General features: G+C 42.0%; 1 protein-coding gene across 1 annotated transcript in view; it reads left to right on the plus strand.

The window, feature by feature from the left end:
* The first annotated feature begins 9656 nt into the window (after positions 1–9656).
* Positions 9657–26683, plus strand: part of COPS4 (COP9 signalosome subunit 4) — a 687025-nt gene continuing 669998 nt past the window's right edge. Inside the window, exon 1 of the mRNA XM_044060383.1 lies at positions 9657–9931. Coding sequence (XP_043916318.1) covers positions 9657–9931 — 275 coding nt within the window. The remainder of the gene's footprint in view (positions 9932–26683) is intronic.

Consider the following 26683-nt stretch of genomic DNA (forward strand, 5'->3'; position numbering starts at 1 on the left):
TCAACCATAGAGGTTGCAAGGTTGCTAGAAAAGAGTCTTCCAACCAGTCCCAGCAGACCAGAGAGGATCCGGAACTTACTCAAGGTTATTTTTAGTTCCAAAGAAAACGGGAGACTGGAGACCAATTTTGGATCTCTGCAGGTTGAACAAATCTGTCAATAAAACAAAGTTTTGGATGGCCACACTGCAGTCTATACTTCCTTTTCTAGGAAAAGATGATTGGATGTGCTCAATAGATCTCCAGGATGCGTGCTACCATATAAAGATGGCCAGAATGTCCAGGGATCATCTGCGCTTTCAGCTGGGAGCAAGTCGCTTTCAGTTTCGGACTCTGCCCTTTGGTCTCACTACAGCCCCCAGAGTGTTCACCAAATGCATGACAGTAGTCATGGCTCACCTGAGGCGGTTAGGATTCCAGTTGTTTCCATATTTAGACAACTGGCTCCTCACCGCCACCACCAAGCATCAACTCATACACGCAAGGGAGACAACCTTGGATCTTTGCAGTCATTTGGGGATTACTATAAACTGGGACAAATTGGCTTTACAGCCATCCAGGCGTATCGTCTTTATTGGAGCAGATATCAACACAGTTTCCATGACCATAAAACTTCCAATGGAAAGAGTGGTGAGCCTCTGACAACAAATTCTGAATCTCATCCCCAAACAGAGAGCCCCAGTTTCCAGTAGTGCTCAAATTACTAGGGACCGTGGCAGCAGCCATCATTGCCATTCCATTAGGCCGAATGCACATGTGGATACTGCAATGGCTGGTTTTCACACAATGGTCTTATCAGGAACTTCCAATGTCTCACCACATCATAATAACAGTCATGCAAAAAGGATCTTCTTTTGTGGCTGACCTCTCCTCAAGTGACAATAGGACATCTCTTTGTTCTTCCAACCCCGGTTGCCACTGTGACCATAGATGCCTCCCTGATAGGAGGGGGGAGCATTTTCTGGGAAGGATAGCCCAAGGCACATGGGAGAATCCTGAGGCTCATCTGTATATCAGTGTCCTAGAGATGAGAGCAGTACTTCTAGCATTGCAGTCCTTTCAAAACTTTCTACCTGTAGGGATTATTGTGATACAGACTGACAATGTCAGTGGTATAGTACATAAACAGGGAGGAACCAGGTCATACCCCTTATGTCGAGAGGGCTTGAGAGTATGGCAGTGGGCAATTTCCACCCAGTGCTTTCTGATAGCAACGCACATTCTGGGGCGGTCCTATGTGATATCGGACAAATTGAGCAGAACAATACTGTCTCACGAGTGGTCCCTGAAAGAAGTAGCAGCAGAAAGGATATTCCGCAGATGGGGCCAACCTTGCTGAGACCTCTTCGCAACTCACACCAACACCAAATGCAGCAATTACTTTGCGCTGATCACCATCTCGGGAGATGCCCCAAGGGATGCACTTGTACACAGTTGGCCCCCGGGACTTCTTTATGCCCCCCCCGCCATTTCCTCTGATACCCAAATTCTTATAGAAAGCCAGCACTCTGGGAAGGACCATTATTTTGATAGCCCCTTACTGACCTCGTCAAATTTGGTTCTCCTTTCTGCAGCCTCATCTATTGGAAGAACCATGGATCCTAGACCCAGTTCCCGATCTTCTGATACATTCGTCAGGGGTTCTTCATCCTGCAATTCATACCCTAAAATTGACAGCTTGGCTGCTCCAATTCCATGATTAGCCAGGTTCCACAAGTTATCCCTTGCAGCACAGAACATCCTAATTCTCATAAATCTTCTGCTAGGAAACTGTACCTTAGCAAGTGGAAAAGATGTTCTTTATAGGCATCAGATAATAATGTTGATCCATATATGGCTTCAATTTCTTCAGTTCTAGAGTTTGACTAAATTGTTTCCTGAAGGAGCAGCTGCAACAACCCTTAGAGTTCAATTGGCAGCAATCTCTAATTTTCATACTGGTGATCAACAGAGTCCCATCATGTCACATATACTCTGTAAAGCATTTTTTAATGGTAGAATTCACTTGAGACCATCTATTGGAGCCCCATCTGCTCCATGGAATCTTAATTTTGTGCTCTCATGGATCATTTTACCCCCTTTGAATCTGCATCATCCTGTGATTTAAAATATCTCTTATGGAAGACCATTTTCCTAGTAGCTATTACTTCTGCTCAAAGAATTTCAGAACTACATGCCATGTCCATCAAAACCCCATACTTGATTTTTCATAATAGTGACTCTGAGAACAAATCCTTCATTCCTACCTAAGGTTTGTTCTGAAACTAATCTCAGCCAGACTATAGAATTACATGTGTTTTTTCCCAAATATACAAACAAAATGGAACACATGTTGCACAAACTTGACGTCCATAGGCAACTTCAATTTTATCTAGACAGGACTAAGGACTTCAGAAAATCGGACTAACTTTTTGTCTCCTTTTCAGATTCAAAGAAGGGTACTCCTGTGATTAAAACCACATTATCATAATTGTTGTCAGATTGTATTGCTTTCACATACATCTCTTCGCAGATGACATTAAATCATAAAGTCAAGGCTCATTCAACCAGGACAATTTCCACTTCAGCCTTTATGGCACGGCTGCCTATAGATTCTATTTGTGCAGCAGCCATATGATCCTCACCTCATACCTTTATCACTCATTACAAATTGGATAAGGCCTCCAGGGATAGGGTCTCCTTTGGTTCTATGGTTCTGAGGAATGTACTCCCATCAGCCACCCAGGGAGATGGTGCAAGCACCATCAGTGACAATGAAGGCGAGATGGAACAACTTCACATTAAGAAGTTATGTACTTACCATAACATTTCCATGTGAGTTCATATCGCCTTCATTCTTACGCCCCACCCACCAACCCCCTTCCTTTAAAGTCTTGAGGGTCAGGAAGTTCCAACATGTCCTAGTGATATTTTGTTCTCATCTATGGTATTCTTATTTCAATACGTATAGTCTTTAGTTGTCAGTATGATTGAGCAAACAAGATCTGAGGGAAGCACTATTGCATCATGGGATAGGGAGTAGGCCACGAGCTGTTTGAAGACCTTGAGCTTTAGCATATGGCCGAGTCGGAGCATAGGACTGGCTCTGAACCAGTCAGTGAGAATGAAGGCTAGATGAACAACTCACATGGAAGGTTATGGTAAATAAATAACTTCTTATGCACTGGTAGATCCAGTCAAAAGACCTCTTTCTGCGTAGACTGTTCTTTCTTTCTTCCCCTATAGCCACAGTGGCCATGGATGCTTCTCAACTGGGGTGGGAAACATGGTCCAAGGCACCCCTCGGACACCAAGTTGCATGTCAGTGTCTTAGAAATGAGAGCATTCTTCCTAATGTTGCAAGCCTTTCAGGACGTTCTCCCTGTAGGGACTGTTGCAGTCCATACAGACATGTCAGTAGTGTGGTACATCAAACAAGGAGGAACAGGTTCCTACCAGTTGTGCAGAGGGGCCATGAAGGTCTGGGAATGGGTAATCTCTTCAGACCAATTTCTTATTGCAACGCACATATGAAGAAAACCAACTCGCTGACCAGACGGATTCAGCATGTCCAATCTGATTCTTCACAAGTGGTCCCTTAAACAGTAGTGAATATGATCTTCAGCCACTAGGGCCAGCCTTGCTGCAACCTATTTGCTTCTCGTCTCAACAACAAATGCAGCAAGTACTTTGCTCTGATCTCCCCTCTGGGGAGTCACCAAGGGATGTTCTGAGTGACAACTGGCCTCCAGGTCTCCTCTTCTCCTATCCCCCTCTTCCTCTGATTCTGATGTCCCTACAGAAAGCAAGCAGGCTGAAGAGTTCAGTCATCCTCGCTGCCCACTTCTGGCCTCGACAGTTTTGGATGTTCTTCATGTTTCACTGTTGCAGTCATTACATTTGGGTAATCTGCTGGCAGGTTGCCCTCAGTCGGCCTGATTAACAAAGTCTTGGGCCCTGCATCAGTTGCTGTCCATTATTCCATGATGAGAGGTCGTCAGGGGTATAAAACATGCAGCCGATGCCATTTTCATCAGTTTTACTTGCCCCAGATGTCAGGTGCCCCCAAATGGGGAGCAAAATATATATATTTATATATGCATGTAATTTAGAACACAAAAAATATACCTGGAAATACAACAAAAAGGCTTTTGAGCATTGTAAAAGAAAGAAGAGGTATAAAAAGAGAAAAGTAGGGGGCTGGTGGTTGGGTAACCAGGACTGCAACAGTGAATACACTCTCTAACATCTACATTTATGGTAAGTGTACACAACTGTACTATGTTCTTCGTGTTTCACTGTTGTAGTCATTACATTTGGGTAGAATCCCAAAGCTATGGTTGGGAGGATGGAATTGTACAGCATTAGGAGCAGCTATAAGGCCCTGCAGGACAGCAGTGGCAAAGTCTGCTCTGGATTTAGAGAAGAGAGGTAAATGGCAATGTTTGGTAAACGTATGAACTGAGCTCCAGGTAGCAGCTTCTAGAATGTCTCTGGTAGGAACCCCTCTGAGAAAGGCTGCAGAAGTAGATGCAGCCCTGGTGGAATGGGATCTGATCCCCTTGGGGACAGATTTACCATGATGCATGTAGCAGAAATGAATACAATGGCTTATCCATTTTGAAATAGTCTGCTTTGAAATAGCCTTTCCTCTGCCCCTGCAGCAAATGCCACCAGTAGTTGCTCAGATTTTCTTAGAGATTTTGTCCTGTTTAAGTAGAATCTTAGTTGTCTGTGTACATCCAATGAATGCAGAATCCGCTCCCCCTTGTTTTGTAAAACTGAATTGGAAGCAGTTACACACCTCATTGCTGGTTGGGACATACTAATGGCAAAAGGACTATATACTGAAAGGCATAATAATGTGGCAAGACTGTTGCACCAGGGATTGTGCTAACATTACGGTATTGAAGTGGCTGAAAAACACTGGAAAAATAAGCCACAAAGCATCATAGAAAATGAGGTTTGTATCACATGAGATCACCCATTACTAATGTTTCAAAAGATAGATGCTAGAAAACCAGATATATAGTGGTCCATGAAAAGAAGACAAAAGTAGCATTGATCACTGAAATTTCTATACGCAGTGACTGCAGTGTCTTATGTACAGAGAGACGCAAAGTCATAAAATATCAGGATTTGCAGGCAGAAGCGAGAGCATTGTGGAAGAAAGCTACCCAGACAGTTCCAATAGTAGTAGCAGCAATGAATTTTGTAAAAAAAAAAAAAAAATCTATAATCGTATTTAGATATGTTACCAATCCATGTAACCACATACAAATTGCAGGAGTCATTACTGGGCACATTGCGGGTGCTGTAAAGAGGACTTCTGGCTGACATCAAAGATTGAAACCATACTAATTTCATGAACGTTAATCATACTTTGACTTAGGAATGGGGTCCATTCCCGTCATGGTATTAGAAACCCAAAAGATTTGGAGAAATTAAAAAAAAAAAAAAAAAGAAACCGGTGAAATGGGAAGGGACCTGTCAGTTGCCATATGAGTATATTTTGGAGCCTTCCACAGGAAATCAATATAAATGTTCACTTGAAATTGGACAGCAAGGGAAGGAACAGGAAACTGGCAACTCTGGAGCAGTCAGTGCTGAGGAGTGAGAGGCTGAGTCCCCATATGACAGAGCAGCTGATGACACAGGATGAAATTGAAGAGAATGTGCCACAGGAAGATGCTATAGAACTTTCTACAGAATACCCGCAGAAAATGGAGAACAAAAAAAATGTGCCCCCAGTTTAGAAGAAAATGAGCTAAGAGTAGATTTGCTTGATAGAGATAGACCTATTTTGATCAATGAAAGAACTAGACTGATAGCCAATAGAATGCAAATAGTCAGAAGTTTGATAAAACAAATGAACACAGTAATTAGGACTGTCCATAGAGATCCATGTGATATAACAGAAGTAAACAGGATACATTACTGTGCAGCTAAATTAATAATGGATAAAATTCTACCACACTAACACAAGGTTGTAGGGGATAGGAAGGGGAGAAATCAAACAACCATCATGGAAGTATCAAACAGAGAAAACTGTAAAGCAGTTAAGACAAGAAGTGTCACTGTTAAGAGGAGTATAGAAGAAGAAACAGATTAACAAAAATACTCTTAAAGATAGACCTGATAAAAGCAATGAGCGATATTATAACGGATCAGGATCGGTCATGCACTGTTGCAAATAATAAACTAAAAGTATCAGCACAGGCAGAAAAAACTAGAAAAATACACAGATAAATGTAAGAGAAAAGTATAAAATAAGCAATTTATTGATGACCCCAAAAAGTTTTATAGAGCATTGGGAAACAAGGTAAAAGGAATTGAAAGAACACCCAAAAAAGAAATAGATACATTTTGGAGAAGCATTTATGAAGACCTGTGGAACATAACAAAGTTGCTAAATGGATACAAGATGTAAAAGAAAGTTTAAGAAGTTCAAAGGTACAGGATATGAAATGGGATGAAGTAACAGCCAGAAAGATTGAAACAAAGTGAAGAAATGCCTCTAATTGGAAAACACCAGGCCCATATGCAGTACCTAGCTTCTGGTTAAAAGTGTTAACATCTTTACAAGAAGAGCTACGAGTAAGAACTATGTATATTCGCACCCTGAGTAGACACCAACCTGGCTATCAGCAGGAAAAAATAATGCTCCAACTTAAAAGTGAACCTGCAAGCTGCCATTAAAATTATAGACCAATAACTTGCCTTCCAACTATATATAAACTATACACCAGAATTGATGCCGACAGAGTTTAGGCATTTAGAAGAAAACTGAATCATGGCAGTAGAGCAAAAGGGCAACAAAACTGAATCATGGCAGTAGAGCAAAAGCAACAAAAGAAAGTGATATGGAACAAAAGATAATCTGTTGCTAAATATTCATAATGGAGAACTGTTAAAAGGAGAAGAATCTAAGTATGGCATGGATTGACTACAAAAAAGCATTTGATAGTATCCCACATTCGTGGATAAAAGAGTGCTTAAGCATGTTTAAGATACATCTCCACTGATAAACTACATTACAGTGGCAGACCACTTTGCAATTGAGCCATGATAAAAGACAAATTATTCCAGGGATAACTTAAAGGGGGATATTCCAGGGTGACTCCCTGTCACCTTTCCTATTCTGTATTGCCCTTAACCCATTAAGCTGTCTACTTAACAGATTAGGCCATGCCTATAATTTGGCTCCTAGAAAACAAAGTGTAAAGACTTCTCATCTTCTCTTTGTTGATGATTTAAAACTGTATAGCTCATCAGATGAGGAACTGAAAGCAGAACTGCAAGTAGTCAAAACTTTTTCAGATGTAAAAATGTCATTTGGTCTTTAAGTGTGCAAAAACAACCTTTAAAGCAGGAACATGGCAGCACAAAGAAAACATCAGTTTGGGACAAGAATGGGATCTAAAAGAACTTGAGCAAGAGGGAGTGTATAAATCTTTGGGAATTGATGAAGGATCAACAGTAAAACATAAACAAATGTGAATAAAACTTAGTAAGGAATATTTTAGAACACTTAAATTAATCCTGAAAACAGTATTGACATTTAGGAACAACATCCAAGCTATAACTCAACTTTCTCTTCCTGTCCTAACTTTTACAGTTTTGGAGTGATTGACTGGCCCCAAAACGTGTTTGCTAGATTAGGTAGGAGAACAAGGAGGATGCTTCATGCTCACCTTATGATTTATAAAAGTCAGTAGATACCAAGTTTATATATTCCCTGTTACAAAGAAGGTATGGGCCTCCTTGAAATTGATTGCATGTATAGTTTTGCAATAGTGGGACTGCACACGTATCTGCAGACCTCATAGGACCCAGATGTAGTGAAAGTTATGAAAACTGAGGAGAATAAATCTAAGATTACTTCCCTGCTTAGTCTAGCAGAAACATATCAACGTCAAGCAGGAATGGAAGTCAAACCAGAAGTAGATAAAAATCAGGCGGCAACGGAATGTGCCAAAAACAAAAATGATATAAGGTGAAGGATCAGATGAGAAAGCAAGAAATGTGGAAAATGCATAAATACAGTTGCAAGTATAGAAAATTTCTGGAAGAACCTCTTGTTGGTCAGGATCAAATACAGGAATAGTTAAGGAGAGGCGAATTCAAGCCAAAAGATGGAAGGTTAATATTGGCGGCCCAAGATAGTGGGTTTACGCACACAGTGGTTTACAAAATCCATTGAACATGTGGGAGAAACAGACAAATGTAGGTTTTGTAAAACAGAATTGGAAACAGTTGCACACCTCATTGCTGGTTGTGACATACTAATGGCAGAAGGAATGTTTACAGAAAGGCATAATAATTTAGCAAGACTGTTGAACTGGCAATTGTGTAAACATTGTGGTGTTGAAGTTGCTGAAAAACATTGGAAACATGAGCCACACAGCATCGTAGAAAATGATGGTCTACATCACATGGGATCGCCCATTACCAACGGTTCAAAAGATAGATGCAAGAAAACCAGATATAGTGATCCATGTAAAGAAGACAAAAGTAGCATTGATCATTGAAATCGCTGCACCCATTGACTACAGTGTCTTATGTACAGAGACGCACAAAGTCATAAAACATCAGGCAGAAATGAGAGCAGTGTGTAAAAAAAATACTCAGACAGTTCCAATAGTAGTAGGAGCAACGGGTCTTATAAAAAAAACTTCTACAGTCGTATTTATATATGTTACCAATCCATGTAACCCCATACGAATTGCAGGAGGAGTCATTACTGGGCACATTGTGGGTGCTGCAAAGAGCACTTCTGGTTGACGTCAAAGCCTGAGACTATACTAATTTCATGAACTTTAATCGTACTTTGATTTTAGGAATGGGGTCCATTCCCATCATGGTAATAGAAACCCGAAAAATTTGGAGAAGTTAAAGTTACATTTATAAAGTTACAGAAAGTATTCTAAGAACTAAGCCACCACGGGGATGGATAGTTTGCCAACAGGAATGACTGGAACTAGGGGTACAGGGAGGGTGGCCTAATGGTTAAGGTGTTTGCCTTACAAACTCAAGGTGCAGGGTTTGAGTCTCACAAGGGATAATTGGCTAGGCTTAAAATGGCTCGCAAGGGCAGTTAGCCTAGTACTAATCTATGAACCTACAGAAAATAGGCAAGAGGGGTCTGGAATTTACTTGCAGACTGCCACTGGCCTTACTGCACAACAAAATATGGCATAAGGTTGTGCAGCTGTCCAAACTGTCCCCTTTCCATAGGAAAAGGGAAACCTTGCCAAAATCCCTGCAAGACGACTATTGGCTATAATGGGCTGTTATCAGGAGTGTCATGTGAAGTCCCCCTCAGTAAAAAAGTTGACACTACTTGCATGAAACAAAGCAAGCAGAAATGTCTGGTAGAAATATTAAATGGGTGGGTGAAACAATCTTAATTTTGAATGCCATCCTCCTCAACTGTGTGACACAGGAAGGCTGTTATGAGTTTTCACTAACATGCAGATTGGGCTACAGTATCCTATAGTAAGGCATTAGAAGAGGAGCCCAATGAAATGGGTATAGTAGTGAAGTCATCATCTGCAGCTTGGATCATGCCAGAGCTGTCTGATGTTGATAAGAAAATAGGCAGCTCTTTGTACAAACTGAAGAAAGAATGAAATAAATAGAGAAATCACTTTCTGGTTATTCATACGCTATTAAGAAGATGCAGAGAGATGATATAGAAACCCTGACCCATGTTGTGGATAGTCAGGTGCACTTGGTGCTAATGCTGATGGAGTTTGAATACCTAATAAAATATTTGATTATTAGGGAATACAGAGGGAGAGAGAAACTGAAGAATGACCCTCTAGCATTTGTGAAATGTCTTCTCACTTCTTGGACAGCTTTTAGTGATGTGAAGATTCAAATGAAATGTGTACATAGGCTGTATATGCCAGCCACAGTTTCCATTTTGAGCAAGCCCAAGAAGTTAAACGGGTTTGTTCTGTTTAAATAGAGAGAAAATGTCCTTAAACAATTGCAGCAACTGAGAAAAAGACTTGTCTGGAGCAATATATATTTTTTGTGCATGTCTGAGCAGGATTTCTCTCAGCTGATGTTCCAAGTGGGGAGAGGGGGAGGCAGATTTGAACTAGTGATGATGCAATGTAGGAAAAAGACATTAAAAAGTACGCCAGGTTACATTTTCATTTTTTTGTCTTATTTCATTCGAGGTAAAGGCATTTCTTTTTCCAAATGAAGCCTCACACTCTCCTTAATCTGTTGCGAAGTCCATGTTCAGAGGCAATGGTGGGAGAATTGCAAACTAAACGTACACCAGACTAATTTCATGTCTTCATTCAGTACCTAGCGGAGATGAAGTTGGTGTTCTCACAGAAGGAAGAAGGGCTAAATGCTATCTGGAATTAATGCAGTTTTTTTGTCATAAGTTTATCCGATGTGATGCATAGTGTGGATATCTGCATGAAGTGTTGACGTTGTGCTTTGTTGGGGCATCTTTTTAATGGTAACTAATGAAATGAAATTGCCATTCATTTATGATGTGAGGCTTTTGGTCAGTAAAAAGTGGTGGCAGTGAATTTTAGCCAGCATGTTGTTGGAATGAAAAATGGAATTTTTTATGATTATAGTGGTATAGGACATTCCTTGCTGGCTTAACTGTCAATACTGTCAGACTGATCTTCACTGCAGTGTAATGTCCGACAAGACAGATGAAGTCTAGTAAGTTTGCATTTGCTGAGGATGAATGGATATTTGCCTGTAGCTGACTGGCAATGAATGTTGATCAATGGAGAATGGATGATGTGACTTGCTATATGTACTGGAGTGAATGGTCCGTAGTCTGAGGGAAAGATTTTCATGTGCAGTGTTTCTTAGTGAAAGAAGACTCTCTGCATTAAATTTATTTTGTCAGAATGTTTTTTTTTACTCCTCCTGTGCTGTTGTGGAGGACACTCAGAGATCCTAGGAATTCCTGATTTGCATCACTTACTTTGGGTGAAGTTAAAAGTATACTTTGAGTTAAATTGCTATATTTATACTGTGAAATAGTTATTGTTTCTGTCTTATGCGTTTGAGCTTGGACATTTTTTGAAATCCTTATAAGTACTGGATTGATTAATATATAGGAGGCAAAATATGCAGGATTTTGTGTCCGAGATATTTGGGTACTTCTGATTGATTAAAGAAATGGTAAAGGAGTGTTTGCAAAATTGGAGAAGGGAGTACATAGTTGGTGTGAAATTTAATAAGTAGCAAAGACAGCACACATGATTAAGGCTGAGTCGTTAAACTGCTGCCTGTACATAAGGGTTTGATTCCCTCAGACTACATTTGCCAGTTGTGCAACTCGGAGCAAGTCACTTAACAAGTCTTTCTAGGCTGGCTTCAACTTTGAAGCTGAAAAACAACAATACCAGACGGTGAGAAAATGTCATATGTGTGGGTACTTTGGTGGGAAAGCTGAATAAGGTGAGCCAAGTTGGGCACTGAAAGGAGTAGCAAGTATTGTTACATTTTTACCGTTTTTTTTTTTTTTTTTTTTTTTAAGCAGGATTTCTCAGCTGATAGTTTGAGAAGGGAGAGGCATATCTGAACTGGTGATGCAGCAGTGTAGGACAAGGAGATTACAATTTGCCAGATGAAAATAGTGGAATTGTAAAGTCGTTTTATTCAGAGCAAAGGCATTTCTTGACCCAAATGAAGCCTCATTTGTGAGTATTATTGCTTGGAATGTGAATGAGTTTGGAGACTGGGTAAAGAGACAAGGCAACAGATTATGTTAAAAAGCTACAATCTCTTAGTTTTTGTACAAGAGAAGCACATGTCTAAGACTGAACAGGATATATTGACTAAATCTGGAAATGAATCCGTCTTTGTTGCCACTTTTGAAGGACCAAAGGGGGGGGGGGAGCTGCTTTGATTCTGAAAAGTTTAGGATTGAACTTACTGAAGATGTAGTGGATCAGTCTGGGAGATTTGTGAGAGTAAAACAGCAGTTAGTAGGATAGGTATTGATAATGATCATCTTGCTCTGATCCACTCCAATTTGACACTGGAAGAATTTGAGCACAATGCCATTGTTAATGGGCTTCCATGAAGACATGGTAATACTACCAAGTTTAAACCTGATAATTGAATTTGGAACTCTAATGGGAATTCAGCATTTTAAGATAGCAAGAATAGAGTTGTATTTTGGTAAGTTGGATCTAAAGTGTGGAGTTGAGGTCAGAGGTGTTAGGGCAGTTGCATTTTATTTTTTGTTTGAAACTGTGCAAGTGGTATTCAGTAACTGATTTGGATTCAGTTAATAAAGATGGCTGTATGGCAAGTTAAATAGAAAAGCCTCTGATTTTGTTTGACCTCAGTTCAGCATAGGTATCTGTAGTAATAGGTGTGTGGAAAGGCAGAAGCATTCGAGGTTTTATAACTGTTAGTGTCTTCTTCTATTGGTAGGGAAAGATTGGGGATACAAATAGAATGGAAAGGGGTGAGCAAGAGTAAGTTTAAGGATGGGAAAATTTAAAGCTAGGGCTTCAGAATGAATTCAGGGAATACACATATTGAAGGCAAATGTTTGATAAGTTTGCCTTGGAAAAGTTGCTTAAGTAGGTGCAAAACAGATAAGGAAGAGGAGAAGTAGTAGGAGGAGATCAAGATTTAACAAAGTGTTAGGTTTGCAGCCAAAGTTTATTTACAGAAGAGGTTACAACCTTAAAGGGACAAACAATTTAATGGTAGTTTTTAAAAGTGCAAATGTAGTTAGAGTAGGAACTTTTTCCTGCCAAAATTGTAGATGATGTTGTATCTTTCGGCTTTTCCCGGTTAGGGGTCGCCACAGTGGAACTCCAGTCCGCTAATGATTGGCAGTAGAAGACGCTCTAACTGAGAATCGAATGGGCAGCATCTAACTGTGAGGCGACAACGGTACCGCAGCACCACCACCGCATCAGCCCTGCCAATATTGTAGATATTGTAGGTTTATTCATGAAGCTCGGTGTTTACCTTCCCCACATAAGTAGAAACATTATAGCAAGGCTTCACCACATTTGTAAAACTGAGGGTTGTGGTTTATCTTGCAAACTGCAGTAGCTACACTAGATTTTATGTTGAGAAGAACATTAGGATGTTGCCCCAAAGAATTTAAACACTGTGTAGCTGTTAAAAAGGATCGCAGTAATGCTTTGCAAAGCATGCATCGCAGTGCTCTACTTTTAGAAAGTTTTCCTTCTTTGTGTTAGAGTCAGTAGACCAAAGATTGTTTGTAGAAGGTTACAACAATATTCTTCTATGTAAAGAAGCAAAATGGCAAGTGTTACTTTGAGCAGACTAACAGCCTGTTTTAAATGAAAGCATTAATATTAAATGTATACTAAAGAGTAAAATAACATTTTAAGGAAACATTTTTGTGTAAAACACTTAATGTCTTTAAATTGGTTTATCGTGTATTTGTTTTTTTTTAAATGATTACCTATTTATTCACGAAATGACTATTCTGATTGGTTGAGGGTGTTTTAAATCAATTGACATCATGGTTTATTTGTCTATTTCAGCTTGTTTTTTTTTTACTACAGTATGGTTTTCTGTTGAAGTTCTTGGTATATTAAAAGAACGAAAGTGCAAAAAAACTCATTTCAGCGTTCCACAGTTTTCATTCCACAAAAGAGTTTCAGCTTTAGTGTTTTTTTCCCTTTTCAGTTTCTTTTAGGGATTTAAAGAAATACAGCTGGAGATGAGCTTTTGGCCATGGAGAAGGAGTGGAGGATTTTGAGAGAAGCTGTGGAGTGGGAGTGGGGGGTGTTTAAGAGAGTCTGGAGGAGGGAGAGAAATTGTGAGAGGAAAGGACTGCAGAATTTTTTTTTGCAACTCTAGATCTCAAAGAACAGTGTATCAAATCCAGCATACCACTGCAGGAAAGTTAGAAGAGAACACTGCAGGAAAGTTAGAAGAGAACACTTTAAATTAATTTTTCAAGATTAGTTTTTTACATCTCCATCTCTGAGGGCGGCCACGGTAGTGCAGCAGTTAGCGTTGCCACCTCACAACAAGAGGTTCTCCGGTTCGATCTTTGGCTGGGGTGCCTTGTGTGTGGAGTCTGCATGTCCTCCCTGTGGTTGCGTGGGTTTCCTCCGGGTGCTCCGGTTTCCTCCCACATCCCAAAGGCATGCTGTAGGTGGATTGGACACTCTAAATTGGCCCTAGTTGTGTGTGTGTGCCTTCTGTAGAAGGTTGGGTACCGGGCTGGCAACTCGACACCGTAAAACTCCACTGCCAATCATGAGTGGACATGTGATCCGCTGTGGCGACCCCTAACCGGGAAAAGCCGAAAGAAGAAGAAGTTTTTTTCCATCTCTGCTTTGGTGAGGTAAGATCAGAAAAAGGGTTGGAGTAATTTTTGAGGGGCTTTAAGTAGCTAAGAAATTATGAAGAAACTGACGGTAATCAGAAAAGTTTTATATGCAGAGGGTCACTTCTTCCTTGATTTGAGGCTGTTCTGTTGATTATAGCTAAAGAAGGGAAAGATCCCCTTAATTTAGTTTACTGTAAGCCAGTCTCTGTCCTTTACTAGGACTATAAAAGAATGATTCCTTCTTGCCGTGCAGCCTGGCCATGTGATTGGCTAGATTCATTCGCTCAGAGTAGATTTGCACCAGCAAAACAGATGTGTTTTGAAGTCATGCTTATGCATAGTGGAGCTAATGTTCAAGCAAAGGTAAATGCTGAACTTTCTCCCTCATTTCATTTATGTAAGGTACGTGTCAGATATGTTACATATCCTGTCTAGTGTTTGCTGCCTACCTGGGGCCATTAGCTGGTGTCTGTTAGATGAGCAGAAATAGGCTTTGTGTTAGGTAGAGAGCTAGTTAGATGACATTTGCATATTGCTATCTCTGAAAGACTTGAGTACTCATTTGAACATTTTTTTTAATTTATTAGCTATGATTGAACAGTTGGAGCAACTTTCAGGTTATAAAATTAACATGGGTAAGATTAAGCAGTCCTAGATGTTCATCGTGTTTCACTGTTGCAGTCATTACTCTTTGGTTATCCTGCTGGCAGGCTGCCCTCAGTTGGCCAGAATTCCAAAGTCTAGGTCTGGCATCAGTTGCTATCGCCTCTTTCCTGACGTCAGTGCGCCAGGGGTATAAAAGATGCAGCCGACGCCATTTTCTTAAGTCTTTCTTGCCGCTCGGTGCCGAAGCAAAAGCAGTTCGCAAGTGCCGGTCGGCCGACTCCGGAGATTTTCAAATCCGAATTTCAGAATTGAAGTCTTCATTAAAGCTAAGTACTCCGTTGGGGAAACTTTTTTCTTGCTCCAGTCCAATGTCAGAAAAAGTTAACAATTGTATTTCTTGTGGGAAGCAAATACCTCATAAGGATTTTCACTCTTGCTATATTCCTTGCCTAGGCCCTGATGACAGCGTTGCTAGCTGTCGGTGTTGTGCTAGATTTAACCAACGCACTATTAAGCGTCTGTTCGATTTTGCATTTCATTACTTTGACCGAAGATTTAATTATGTAATGCCGTCGGAACAGCCGACAATCGGAGTTTACAAAAAACGCAAGGACAAGGAAAAGGATAGGCATCAGAGGTCCAAAACAGACGACAAGGCCTCTGCTAGGCCAGTCGCCGGTTCTCCGTGAGACGCTTTCGCAACCCCTGGAGCCCGCTACCTCAGAGCCACAGGCCGCTTCCGACTCCCACATGGAGCCGACTGGGCCTCTGGATACTCAAGGTATTGGACACTTGGAAATCATTCCCTCAGATGGGTCCGGAGCCGCTGAGCAGGCATCTGCTTCTGAGGGTGTCTTCAGACCTACACAACTATATATTAAGCCATCTTCAGCTTCAAAGACTAAAGCAGCTCTAAAGACAAAGAAACAATTACAGCAGTCTCCTACTCAGACTTCCATGCCTAAAAAACAGATTCTCAAAATGGCCAAAGACCTAATTACTTTGATCAGGGGCTCCCATCCCCCTCCTGATAAGAGGCCTAGGCAAGAGACAGAGTATGATATGATTCTTCTGATCAGGTTTCTATTTCCTCTGATTCCTCTTCTGAACAGGATTATTCCATCCTTCCCTATGAGGAGTCTGACGCTGAAAATTCCATTCCTTCAGCCTCTCCTCCTGAGGATTATTCTTTTGGGGAAACCCTGCATACCATGAGGGAGCATTTCCACTGGGAGAGCCAAGATTATTCTGAATCTGAGAAAAGGCTCAAAGACTTTCTGCTACTTCCTCAGCACAGACCCCTGGCTGTTCCACCTGTTCTAGACATTGCAGATGATGTATTTTCAGAGTCCGGCCTATCCCCTGACTCTTTACCCCCTGCACCTGCTAAGCCAGACAGATACTACAGGGTTCTCATAAATTCCTATATAAAAACACAGCTGCTGACCCAGAAACTATATCTCAGGGTCCCAAAGGGGTTAAAGCTTCCACTGCAAAAAAAACCCTGTCCCCTCAGATAGGGATTCTAGGACTCTAGACAGATGAGGGAAAAAAGTGTACACTTCTGCTACCATGGCTGTAAGGGCTTTAAATTGTCAGTTTCATATGCTTAAATATCAGCAATATTTAATGTCATTGCGTAAAAGAAATTGTTGACAAATACTGAATGTTCAGAGAACAAGGAATTGCAGGATTTATTGCATGCAGCCAAACAAGTGGGAAAGCATACTTTGCAGTGTGGTTATGATTCACTGGAGGCCTCTTGAAGGGCCGCTGTTACAGGTTCTGTTATTAGAAGGCATGCTTGGTTAAAGGAACAGAATCTGCCTGATCATGTTAAAGCAAAATTATTAGATGCACCATTACAGCGTGATACTTTGTTTGGTACTAAAGCAGAAGAAGTGCTGAAAAAATGGAGGATAAAGCAAAATTCATGCAGACAGTTAAGGATTTCTTACAGGTACAGTCACCCAGGTTTAGCAGGAACTGGCCTTCTAAAAATTGGTCCTTTCCAGTGTCAGACAGACCGCAAAGAGGCAGATACAGGCGTCCCAGAGGCAGATCTCAGCCCCAAGGCTTATACAGGCCTAAACAATGGGGTGCTCCTACCTCCAAAAGTGGATAAGACAAATTGCAACCTTACAGGAAACAGTCCCAATGACTTTCCTCTGCCAGATCCAAGCACTTTTCTTTTGGCAGCCCCCTTAGGGGGAAAACTAGCACTTATTTCATCAAATTGGCAAATGATTACCCAAGACAAATGGGTCCTGAACATAGTGTCCCAAGGCTACAGGTTCCATTTTCACACTCTACCAAGGTCAAAAGGCATGCCAGACCTGCCACACAATCAATGGCAGAGGCACAAAAACAAATTACAGCCCTCATGGACATGAGGGCAATTCAGCAAGTACCACAACAAGAGCAGGGGCAAGGATTTTACTCCAGACTTTTCCTAGTACCCAGAAAGGACAAAATCTGGAGACCAATACTGGACCTGTCTATACTAAATACGTTTCTGGAAGTTCCAAAATTCAAGATGTTGACTCTACAACAGCTACTGCCCATGCTGGGCAAGAAGTCTTGGCTCGTAACTTTGGACCTAAAAGAGGCATACCTGCATGTCCCAATCAGACAATCTTGCAGAAGATACCTCAGATTCATAGCTGGTTCAATGCATTACCTATTCTCTGCACTGCCCTTTGGCTTATCTACTGCGCCCAGGGTCTTCACAAAATGCCTGGCACCAGTAATTGCATTTTGCAGACAGAGGAATTCAAATATATCCCTACTTGGACTGCCTAATTCAAATGCAGAGAACAAAGACATTCTTCTAAAGCATCTGGCATTTGTAAAAAGATTACTAATTGGCCTAGGGTATACAGTAAACAAAAAGAAATAAAAACTAGTGCCCTCTCAAGAGATTCCTGGGTGCAAGCTTAAATACAACTGCCCAGATGGCTTATCTCACACCAGACAAACAAAAGCAACTGACTTCTTACTTCAACTAATTGGCAACAAAAACCCACTTATCTGCAAGGAAAATCCTGCAGACCTTGGGTTTCATGGCATCCTGCATTCTACTAATTCCATATGCCAGACTGCATATGAGGAAACTACAATGGTATCTAAAAAGTGTTTGGACTCGGCATTGCCACAGCCTGAAGACAGTAATTGCACTCATTCCCTGCCTGCAACAGGAGTTTCAATGGTGGGCAGAAGCCTGTCACCACAACAAGGGTCTGCCATTCAGTTTACCCACAGCCAGACAGACACTGACAACGGATGCATCAGATTATGCCTAGGGGGCCCATATGACAGGAAAATGTATTCAGGGCACATGGCCTGCAAACCAGATGCATCTTCACATCAATCAAAAAGAGATGCTAGCTGTTCAAAATGCCCTGACGGCTTTCAAGGACCTGCTTCATCCAGGACAGCTACTGATAAAGACAGACAATACTACGGTCATGTGGTACATAAACAAGCAGGGAGGTGCACATTCCTACCCCCTCTGAGGACAAGTAATGACCTTATGGGACACAGCATTGGCTTTTCAAGTTCACCTGCAAGCACAATTCCTGCCAGAAATAACAAATACTCTGGCAGACGAACTAGGCAGAAACCTCATGGATCCCCACGAATGGAAACTGGATCCACAAGTCTTCAGCATGATAACAAAGAAATGGGGATGCCCAGACATAGATCTGTTTGCCTCCCCTCACAACTGCCAATTGCAGAGATTTTGCACAAGGATTTATCACAAGCAAGCATGGAAAGTGGACGCCCTATCCTTCAGCTGGAAAAATCTAACAGTATGTACCTTTCCTCCACTGCCTGTCCTTCCCAGGGTACTCCTAAAGGTCAGACATGAGAAGCCAAACATGATACTGATTGCACCAGACTGGCCACGCCAGCACTGGTACCCAATCCTAAAGAGCTTGTCTCAAGGTCCAGCATGGATATTGCCTCAGACTTCTCACTTGCTGACCCAACAAAACAATCAGATCCTGCATAGCCAACTCAGAACCTTAAATCTGGCAGCATGGCGGATAATGCAGCCATTCAGAACACTCCTCTTTCAAAAGCTGTTATGGATGTTATCTTGGAGGCCAGGAGGCCCAGTACCAGAAAATCTTATGCAGAAAAATGGAAGAGATTCTGTGCTTGGAACCAGGAACAAGGCATTGACATGTGTGTACCAAATATCCCTCAGATTTTACAATGCCCAACTGAGATGCTAAACAAAGCCCTTTCTTTCTTATCAATTAAGATTCATGCCTCTGCCATTTCAGCCCATTACAATACGGAACCACCTATCTTTTCTCATCCTTTAATAAGGCAGTACCTCAGAGGGGCCAAAAACATTAGGCCTCCAAGGAGAGCACCAATTCCGGCCTGGGACCTCAATTATGTTTTGGAAAAACTCACACTGCCTCCTTTCAAGCCAGCATCAACAGCAGATATAAAATTCTTATCCTGGAAAACAGCTCTGCTCCTAACTATAACCTCTGCAAGGCGAGTCTCGGAGTTACAAGCTCTCATGGCTGTGGGACCTTTTATCATTTTTCATCCAGACAGGGTTTCTCTGAGGACAAACCCTACATTTATGCCTAAGGTGGTGTCCAGTGTGGCCCTCAACCAAACAGTTCACTTGCCTACCTTTTATCCAAATTCACAGAACAAGGGTGAGAAAATTCTGCATTCTTTGGACATACACAGGCAGTTACGCTTCTACTTGGACAGATCTAAAGCTTTCAGAAAAACTGAACAACTTTTAGTGTCATATGCTGCAGGATCACAAGGAATGGCTATTTCAAAACAGACTATTTCTAAATGGATAGGCCATTGCATCCGTTTCTGCTATTTTCAACATGGCAAATCGGTGCCTAAGGGCATTAGGCCTCATTCCACCAGAGCAGCAGCCACTTCAGCAGCCTTCCTCAGAGGAGTACCAACCAAAGATATCTTAGAGGCTGCAACTTTGAGTTCAGTGCACACTTTCACAAAGCACTACCACTTACCTCTTTACTCTAAGTCCAGAGCAGGCTTTGCCACTGCAATTCTGCAGGGCCTCATAGCCTCTCCTAATCCTTTTTAGCCCGGCCACCCATCCTCAGCTTTGGGATTCAACCCAAGAATAATGACTGCAACAGTGAAACACGAACATAGTACAGTTGTGTACCTACCATAAATGTAGATGTTCGCAGTCCAGGTTACCCACCATCCCCCTTTTCTTTGCGCGGACTTATCTGCACTTCTTAGCCTATACAACCTATTTGGTGTATTTGCATGTAGATGAGGGAAATGTTATTTTTGTGCATGCATTTTTATTGGCATATTTTTCAACCTACCAATTTGGGGGCACCTGACATCTGGGGCAAGAAAAACTGAAGAAAATGGCATTGGCTGCATCTTTTATACCCCTGGCACACTGACGTCAGGGAAGAGGTGACAGCAACTGACGCCGGACCTAGACTTTGGAATTCTGGCCGACTGAGGGTAGCCTGCCAGCAGGATAACCCAAGAGTAATGACTGCAACAGTGAATACACTCGAACATCTACATTTATGGTAGGTACACAACTGTACTTTGTTTCTACACCTTGACAGCTGAAACATTTTCCTTACTTATGGCAGAATAAATTTATTAATTTAGCTAATACGTTTTATTAGCTGCCTTTTTCCTTGGCTGCTGTGCATTCCTGGCCGCAGCATTTCTTCTTTCTTTCCAACCACCCAACCCGCAGTAAGACTCATGAAAGTAGCTGCCTGGTCATTAAGGACCCTTACAAGCTATCGCAGCCTTCTCATCCTCTAAGTAATGGATTCAGGCTGTCCTACTTCAGAACCCTGCCATCAAAGGAAGCAAGATAGTATGTTGTCATAGACCTAGCTGTAAAGCTAAATGATTACTAAATAACATGTGTGTGTATTTAAAGCATGCCACATAGCCAGGATACCCAGCAGCCATATTCCACCCTACCCCTTAGGGAGCAAACCCTTATTTTTCTTTAGTGTTTACTTCCATATAAGCTATCTGTGTCTTTCCTAACTCTTTTTAGTAGCTTTTGCTATTCTCTACCTTCTGCTGCTATATACTTTATCTCACTAGGTGGCACCCTAAACTAGGCTTGTCCTTCACTCTCTATCCCCTCTCTCTAATAGCATATCACTTAATTCTTTTTCCCCAGTCTCTGACTGCTCCAAACTTGCACTCTATTAGCTTAATTCCCATTCTCCCAGCTAATTTCCTGTTTCCACTCATTTTCCCCATACTATCCCTACCACTTACCTGTGACTACTGAGAATTCCTCCGTAGTCATCTGTTCACAGATTGTTCTCAGCATTTTCTTCATTTACCTGTCTGAACCCTGCTACTATTTTCCCTCTATTCCTTGCCTCCTGTACTGGTCCCTCCTACCACTCATATTCTCAGTCATTCACCCGTCCGTACTCCAGCTCATTTCTCTTCATCTCGCCTTCCCAACCATTCTCCATAGGACAACCCATCAAATACTTGCCTGCCCATCTAGGGTCTTAGCCCTTCCTTGATCTCACCTGTCTACACCTCTTCACCCTCCCCCCTCCCACCTCACATCCTTTCCAAGTACATAAAGTTGTGCAGCTCTGTTATGCGCCATCTGTATTAGCTGCCTTTTCCCCTGGCTGCTGTGCATTCCTGGCCACAGCGATTTTTTTTTGTTGTTGTTGTTTTTGTTTTTTTTTTTGGTTTTTTTTGCTGCTGTTAATATTCTTCATGTATGGTGATTGGTATTTCATTAATGCTTAGCCTGGGTTTGAAATTACACCTAAATACAAAAGAAGTCTAGACTATTATATCTATCATTGATGCCTTAAATTGTACTAGGAACGGCTACCTTTATCTGTGCTTCCACGTGGAGTTCTCGTAAGCCCCCCCTGCTGAGAGAGAGCGCATTAATTTTCGCCCCGTTCTTTCCATTTGTTGAGGATTTTAGTTCTCTGACTAGTGGTTTGAGCCGTGTTGCACGACACTACCCCGTCACTCTGGCTACACTCTGTATTCTCTGAGTAACCAGTACTGTACGAGCTCAGGGTAGAGTCTGTGAATGATACCACTCGTACAGTACTCTTAGGCTAGTGATATCTCCTCATTTACTGAGGTAATCAGAGTTAAATCACTTTATTTTGATCTGTAGCGCTTCGATTAAGCTGCGCTTATTTACTGAGGTAATCCAAGCTAAATTCACTTTATTAGCTCTACAGCGCTTGTATTAAGCTGTGCTTTTTAATAACCAATGCTTTTGGTGCCTTAATAACCACTGCTTTTAATGATCAGCACTCTTGGAGAGCTAAGGATACCTTATGCTGATATCACTCGCACAATAGTCCTAAGCTAGCTATATATTGTAATTTTGTTGAGGGTCTTGCGTTTTGTCACTTCTTGGAATTAAAGTGCTTGTCATAAACAGTGCTTTTGGCTCCTAAGGATAGCCGTGTTTGTGTTTATGTATAACCCTGTATGTGGCAGAATCTGCTCGCAGCCTCTCTTTTTTCAAACTTGAACTGGGGAAAAGCTTATGACAAAAGTGATTCATGTAGCTGTTCTTTGTTCTCTGCGATATACAATATATACCTACTTAAGTTTACTTCATCGCACTATTGCCCTCTATGCTAAGGTGCACTGGTGTTTGTTAATCGCACTACAGCCTTATTTCCTAGTAGAACTGATGTATTTGACTTGATGCGTTTTCCAGTTGTCTTGTACTGTTGAAGACAAATGTGATGAACTAGGCGGTACTTAATTACCTGTTGTATTTGCTTCTACCTAATACTATACTGTTAACGGCCTAGGTTTTCCTGTATTACATGGCTTTAGTAAGTTATTAGTCGTACCTTGATATGTTTTCCTAGCCAATTTTGGGTTAAACTACTTGGAATTGCTCCCTCGTTCATTGTTGAGCTTTATTTTTGGTATGCGAATCAGCCTGGTGACCTAAAGCTGTGGCTACTGTTACATTCCAGACCCAGGCGTTTGCTATTTTACTAGATATATGTGTTTAGCGTTATCACTGAAATGTATGTTTGTGTTTTTAACCTACCTATGTAAGTAACAACAACAAAGAATAGCTGTTTTCTTCCACTACTTTCTTTCTTTTTCTAACCAACTTAGCATTCCAAAAACCCAGCCTGTAGTAAGACTTGTGAAACTGGCTGCCTGGTCATTAAGGACCCCTTACAAGCTTTCTCAGCCATCTAATCCTCTAAGTAATGGATTCAGGCCGTCCTACTTCAAAACCCTGCTATCAAAGGAAGCAAGATGGCACGTTGTCCTAGACCTAGCTGTAAAGCTAAATGATTACTAAATAACCTGTGTGTGTGTTTAAAACACGCTACTTAGCCAGGATAACCAGCAGCCATATTCCCCCCTACACCTTAGGGAGCAAACCTTTATTTTTCCTTAGTGTTTCCTTCCATATAAGCTATCCGTGTCTTTCCTAACTCTTTTTAGTAGCTTTCGCTATTCTCTAGCTTCTGCTGCTATATACTTTAGCCCACTAGGTGGCACCCTAAACTAGGCTTGTCCTGCACTCCAGCCCCGCTCTCTAAAAGCATATCACTTAGATGTTCTTCGTCTCACATTGCTGCAGTCATAACCTGTGGGTAGTCCGCTGTCCTCGGTCGGCCCGAATACCAAAGAGTTAGGCTGGCGTCGGTCATGGCGCCCGGAGCTGACGTCAGTACGTAGTAGTACTTAAGCGCATGACCGCCATATCCTCAGTCTTTCTTGCCGCGTGGTCCGAAGCAGAAGCAGCGTTTGCAAGTGCCGTTCGGCGTTCTGAAATTTTCAGTTTTCGAGTTTCAGACCGAAGATCAAGTTGGGCTAAGTACCCGTTAGAAAATTTTTGTCTTTTCTTGCCTCAGTTAATCCGGATGTCAGAAAAAGTTAATAATTGTATTTCTTGTGGGGAAACAGATACCTCATAGGGACTATCATTCTCTCTCTATTCCTTGCTTAGGGCATGAGCACGACATAGTCGGGTGTCGCTTTTGCGCTAGATTTAATAAGCGCACCATTAAACGCAGATTAGACTGTGCTAGGCTTGTTTTCAGTAAGCGGTGTAACTACAACATGTCGTCGGATCCTCCGACGCCCGCTACCGCTAAAAAGCGAAAAGATAAATCTTTAAGGTCTAAACCGGATGAGTTGTCCGTTGCGGACGCCAGTTCTATGGAATCTACGGTTGAATCTGTGGATCCAGCCGAGGTCTCGGCTGAATCCCAGGGGGAACCTTTACTTTTACAGGAGTTGGCCTCTCAGGAGTCAGGTCAGGCCGAGGGTGCTTCTCAAGTTTCTGTGGTTCCATCCTTACAAAAGGTTATTAGGCCTTCTACTTCAGTCACTAAAGGCCCTGCTAAGGCTAGACCTGGTATTTCTGGTATGGGCCACAGCCCTGGTTCTTCGGGCTCTGTTCCTAAAAAACATATGTTGAAAATGTCAGAGGATTTGATTACTTTGATCAGGGGTTCTATGCCCCCTCCAGAGAAGAGGCCTAGGGTGGAGACAGATTTAGAGGGAATGGAGCATTCCTCAGATTACTCTGAGTCCTCAGCTGAGGATATTCAGGATTTTCCTCCCTATTCTGATTCGGATGCAGAGGATTCCTGTCCTTCTGCTTCGCCTCCAGAGGATTTTTCCTTTTCTGAAACCTTGCATTCCATGAGAGAGCATTTCAAGTGGGAAGGTCAGGATTTTTCAGATCCTCGTAAGAGGCTTAGGGAATTTTTGTTTTTGCCACAGCATAGACCTTTGGCTATTCCCCCTGTTTTAGATGTTGTTCAGGATGTTTTTTCTGAAGCTTCCCTTAATCCTGATTCTTTACCCCCTGCCCCTGTCGAGCCAGACCGGTATTACAGAGTTCCAGAGGCACATAAATATTTGTATAAGAGCCCTAGAGCTGACCCGGAAACTATTATTCAAGGGCCTAAGGGTGTCAGGGCTTCCGTGGTTAAGAATCCAGTTCCTTTGGATAAAGATTCTAGGGCGTTGGATAGGTGGGGTAAAAAAGTGTACACCTTCTACGTTAGCTATGAGGGCTTTAAATTGCCAATTCCATATGCTGAAGTATCAGAACTTTCTGTTAGGTCAATTGAAAGCTAAGGTAGATGCTTTAGCTGAGGGTATAGAGTATAAGGAATTGCAGGACTTGGTTCATGCTTCAGATCAAGTTGGTAAACATTCCTTGCAGTGTGGCTTCGATGCCCTTCATGCTTCTTCCAGGGTGGCTGCTACTGGTTCAGTTATTCGTAGACATGCCTGGCTTAAGGATCAAAATTTGTCAGAGCATGTTAAAGCTCGGATTTTGGATGCTTCCCTTCAATCTGAAGTTCTTTTTGGTCCCCCTGTGGAGTCAGTTTTGAAAAAGATGGAAGACAAAGCTAAGTCTATGCAGACAGTTAAGGAATTTTTGCAAGTGCAGCCCCCTAAGTTTAGCAGGAATTGGCCTGCAAGAGGATGGTCTTACCCTTCTTCGGATTTTCAGTCTTAAGGGCAGATCTAGACGTGGTAGGGGCAGGGCTCACACTCAAGGTTCTTTCAGACCTAGGACTTGGAGTTCTCCTGCACAATCTTCTGGTGAGGGCAGGGGTCAGCCTTTTCATAAACAGACCCAATGACCTGTATCTCCAGCTGCCAGATCCTTTCTTTCTGGCAGCTCCTCTAGGAGGAAAGTTGGCACTTTTCAAACAAAATTGGCATTTGGTCACCCAGGACAAATGGGTGTTGGACATAATAAATCAAGGCTACAAGTTTTATTTTTACACTTTTCCCCCTTTCAAAGGCATGCCAGATGTACCTCCTCAGCAAAGGCTGGAGGCTCAGGAACAAATTTCTTTGCTTTTACAGATGGGGGCAATCCAGGTGGTACCTTCGTCAGAAGAAGGCCTAGGGTTTTATTCTAGTCTATTCCTAGCGCCAAAGAAAGGAAACACTTGGAGGCCAATTCTGGATTTGTCCATTTTCAATACATACCTAGACATTCCAAAGTTCAAGATGTTAACTTTACAGCAACTTCTGCCTCTGCTAGGCAAAGATCACTGGATGGTAACTCTGGATCTCAAAGAAGCCTATCTTCACATTCCTATCAGGCCCAGCTGCAGGAGATTCCTGCGTTTTCGGGCTGGTACTTCTCATTATCAGTTCTCTGCATTGCCCTTTGGTTTATCTACTGCACCCAGGGTGTTCACAAAGGTTCTGGCTCCTGTAATAGCTTTCTTAAGACTGAGGGGAATACAAATTTATCCTTATCTGGACGATTGCCTGATTCTTGCTCAAGACAAAGACAAGTTACTTCAACACAGTATGTGATGGCAGTTTTAAGGTGCCTAGGGTATTCTGTGAACGAAACAAAGTCCAGTCTAGTACCCTCTCAGGACATGTGCTTTCTGGGTGTGAGACTGAATACAGCCTCTCAGATGGCTTTTCTGACCCCGGACAAACAAAGAACTCTTCACCTATACTTCCAGCAATTATCAGTACTGTCCAGGCTGACTGCAAGGACAGTCCTTCAAGCCTTGGGGTTCATGGCATCTTGCATTCTGGTACTTCCCAATGCCAAACTGCATATGAGGAAGCTACAATGGTATCTCAAAAGTGTATGGACTCAACACTGCCACGATTTGGACACTGTCATTCCGATAATACCTTGCATCCAGAAGGAATTCTTGTGGTGGGCACAGGAATGTCACCTAAACAAGGGACTCTCTGTGACCCGACCAGAGGCGAGTCAGATCTTA

Source organism: Protopterus annectens, chromosome 2.part0, assembly GCF_019279795.1.
Source record: "Protopterus annectens isolate FY-2018-M chromosome 2.part0, PAN1.0, whole genome shotgun sequence".
Taxonomy (NCBI): domain Eukaryota; kingdom Metazoa; phylum Chordata; order Ceratodontiformes; family Protopteridae; genus Protopterus; species Protopterus annectens.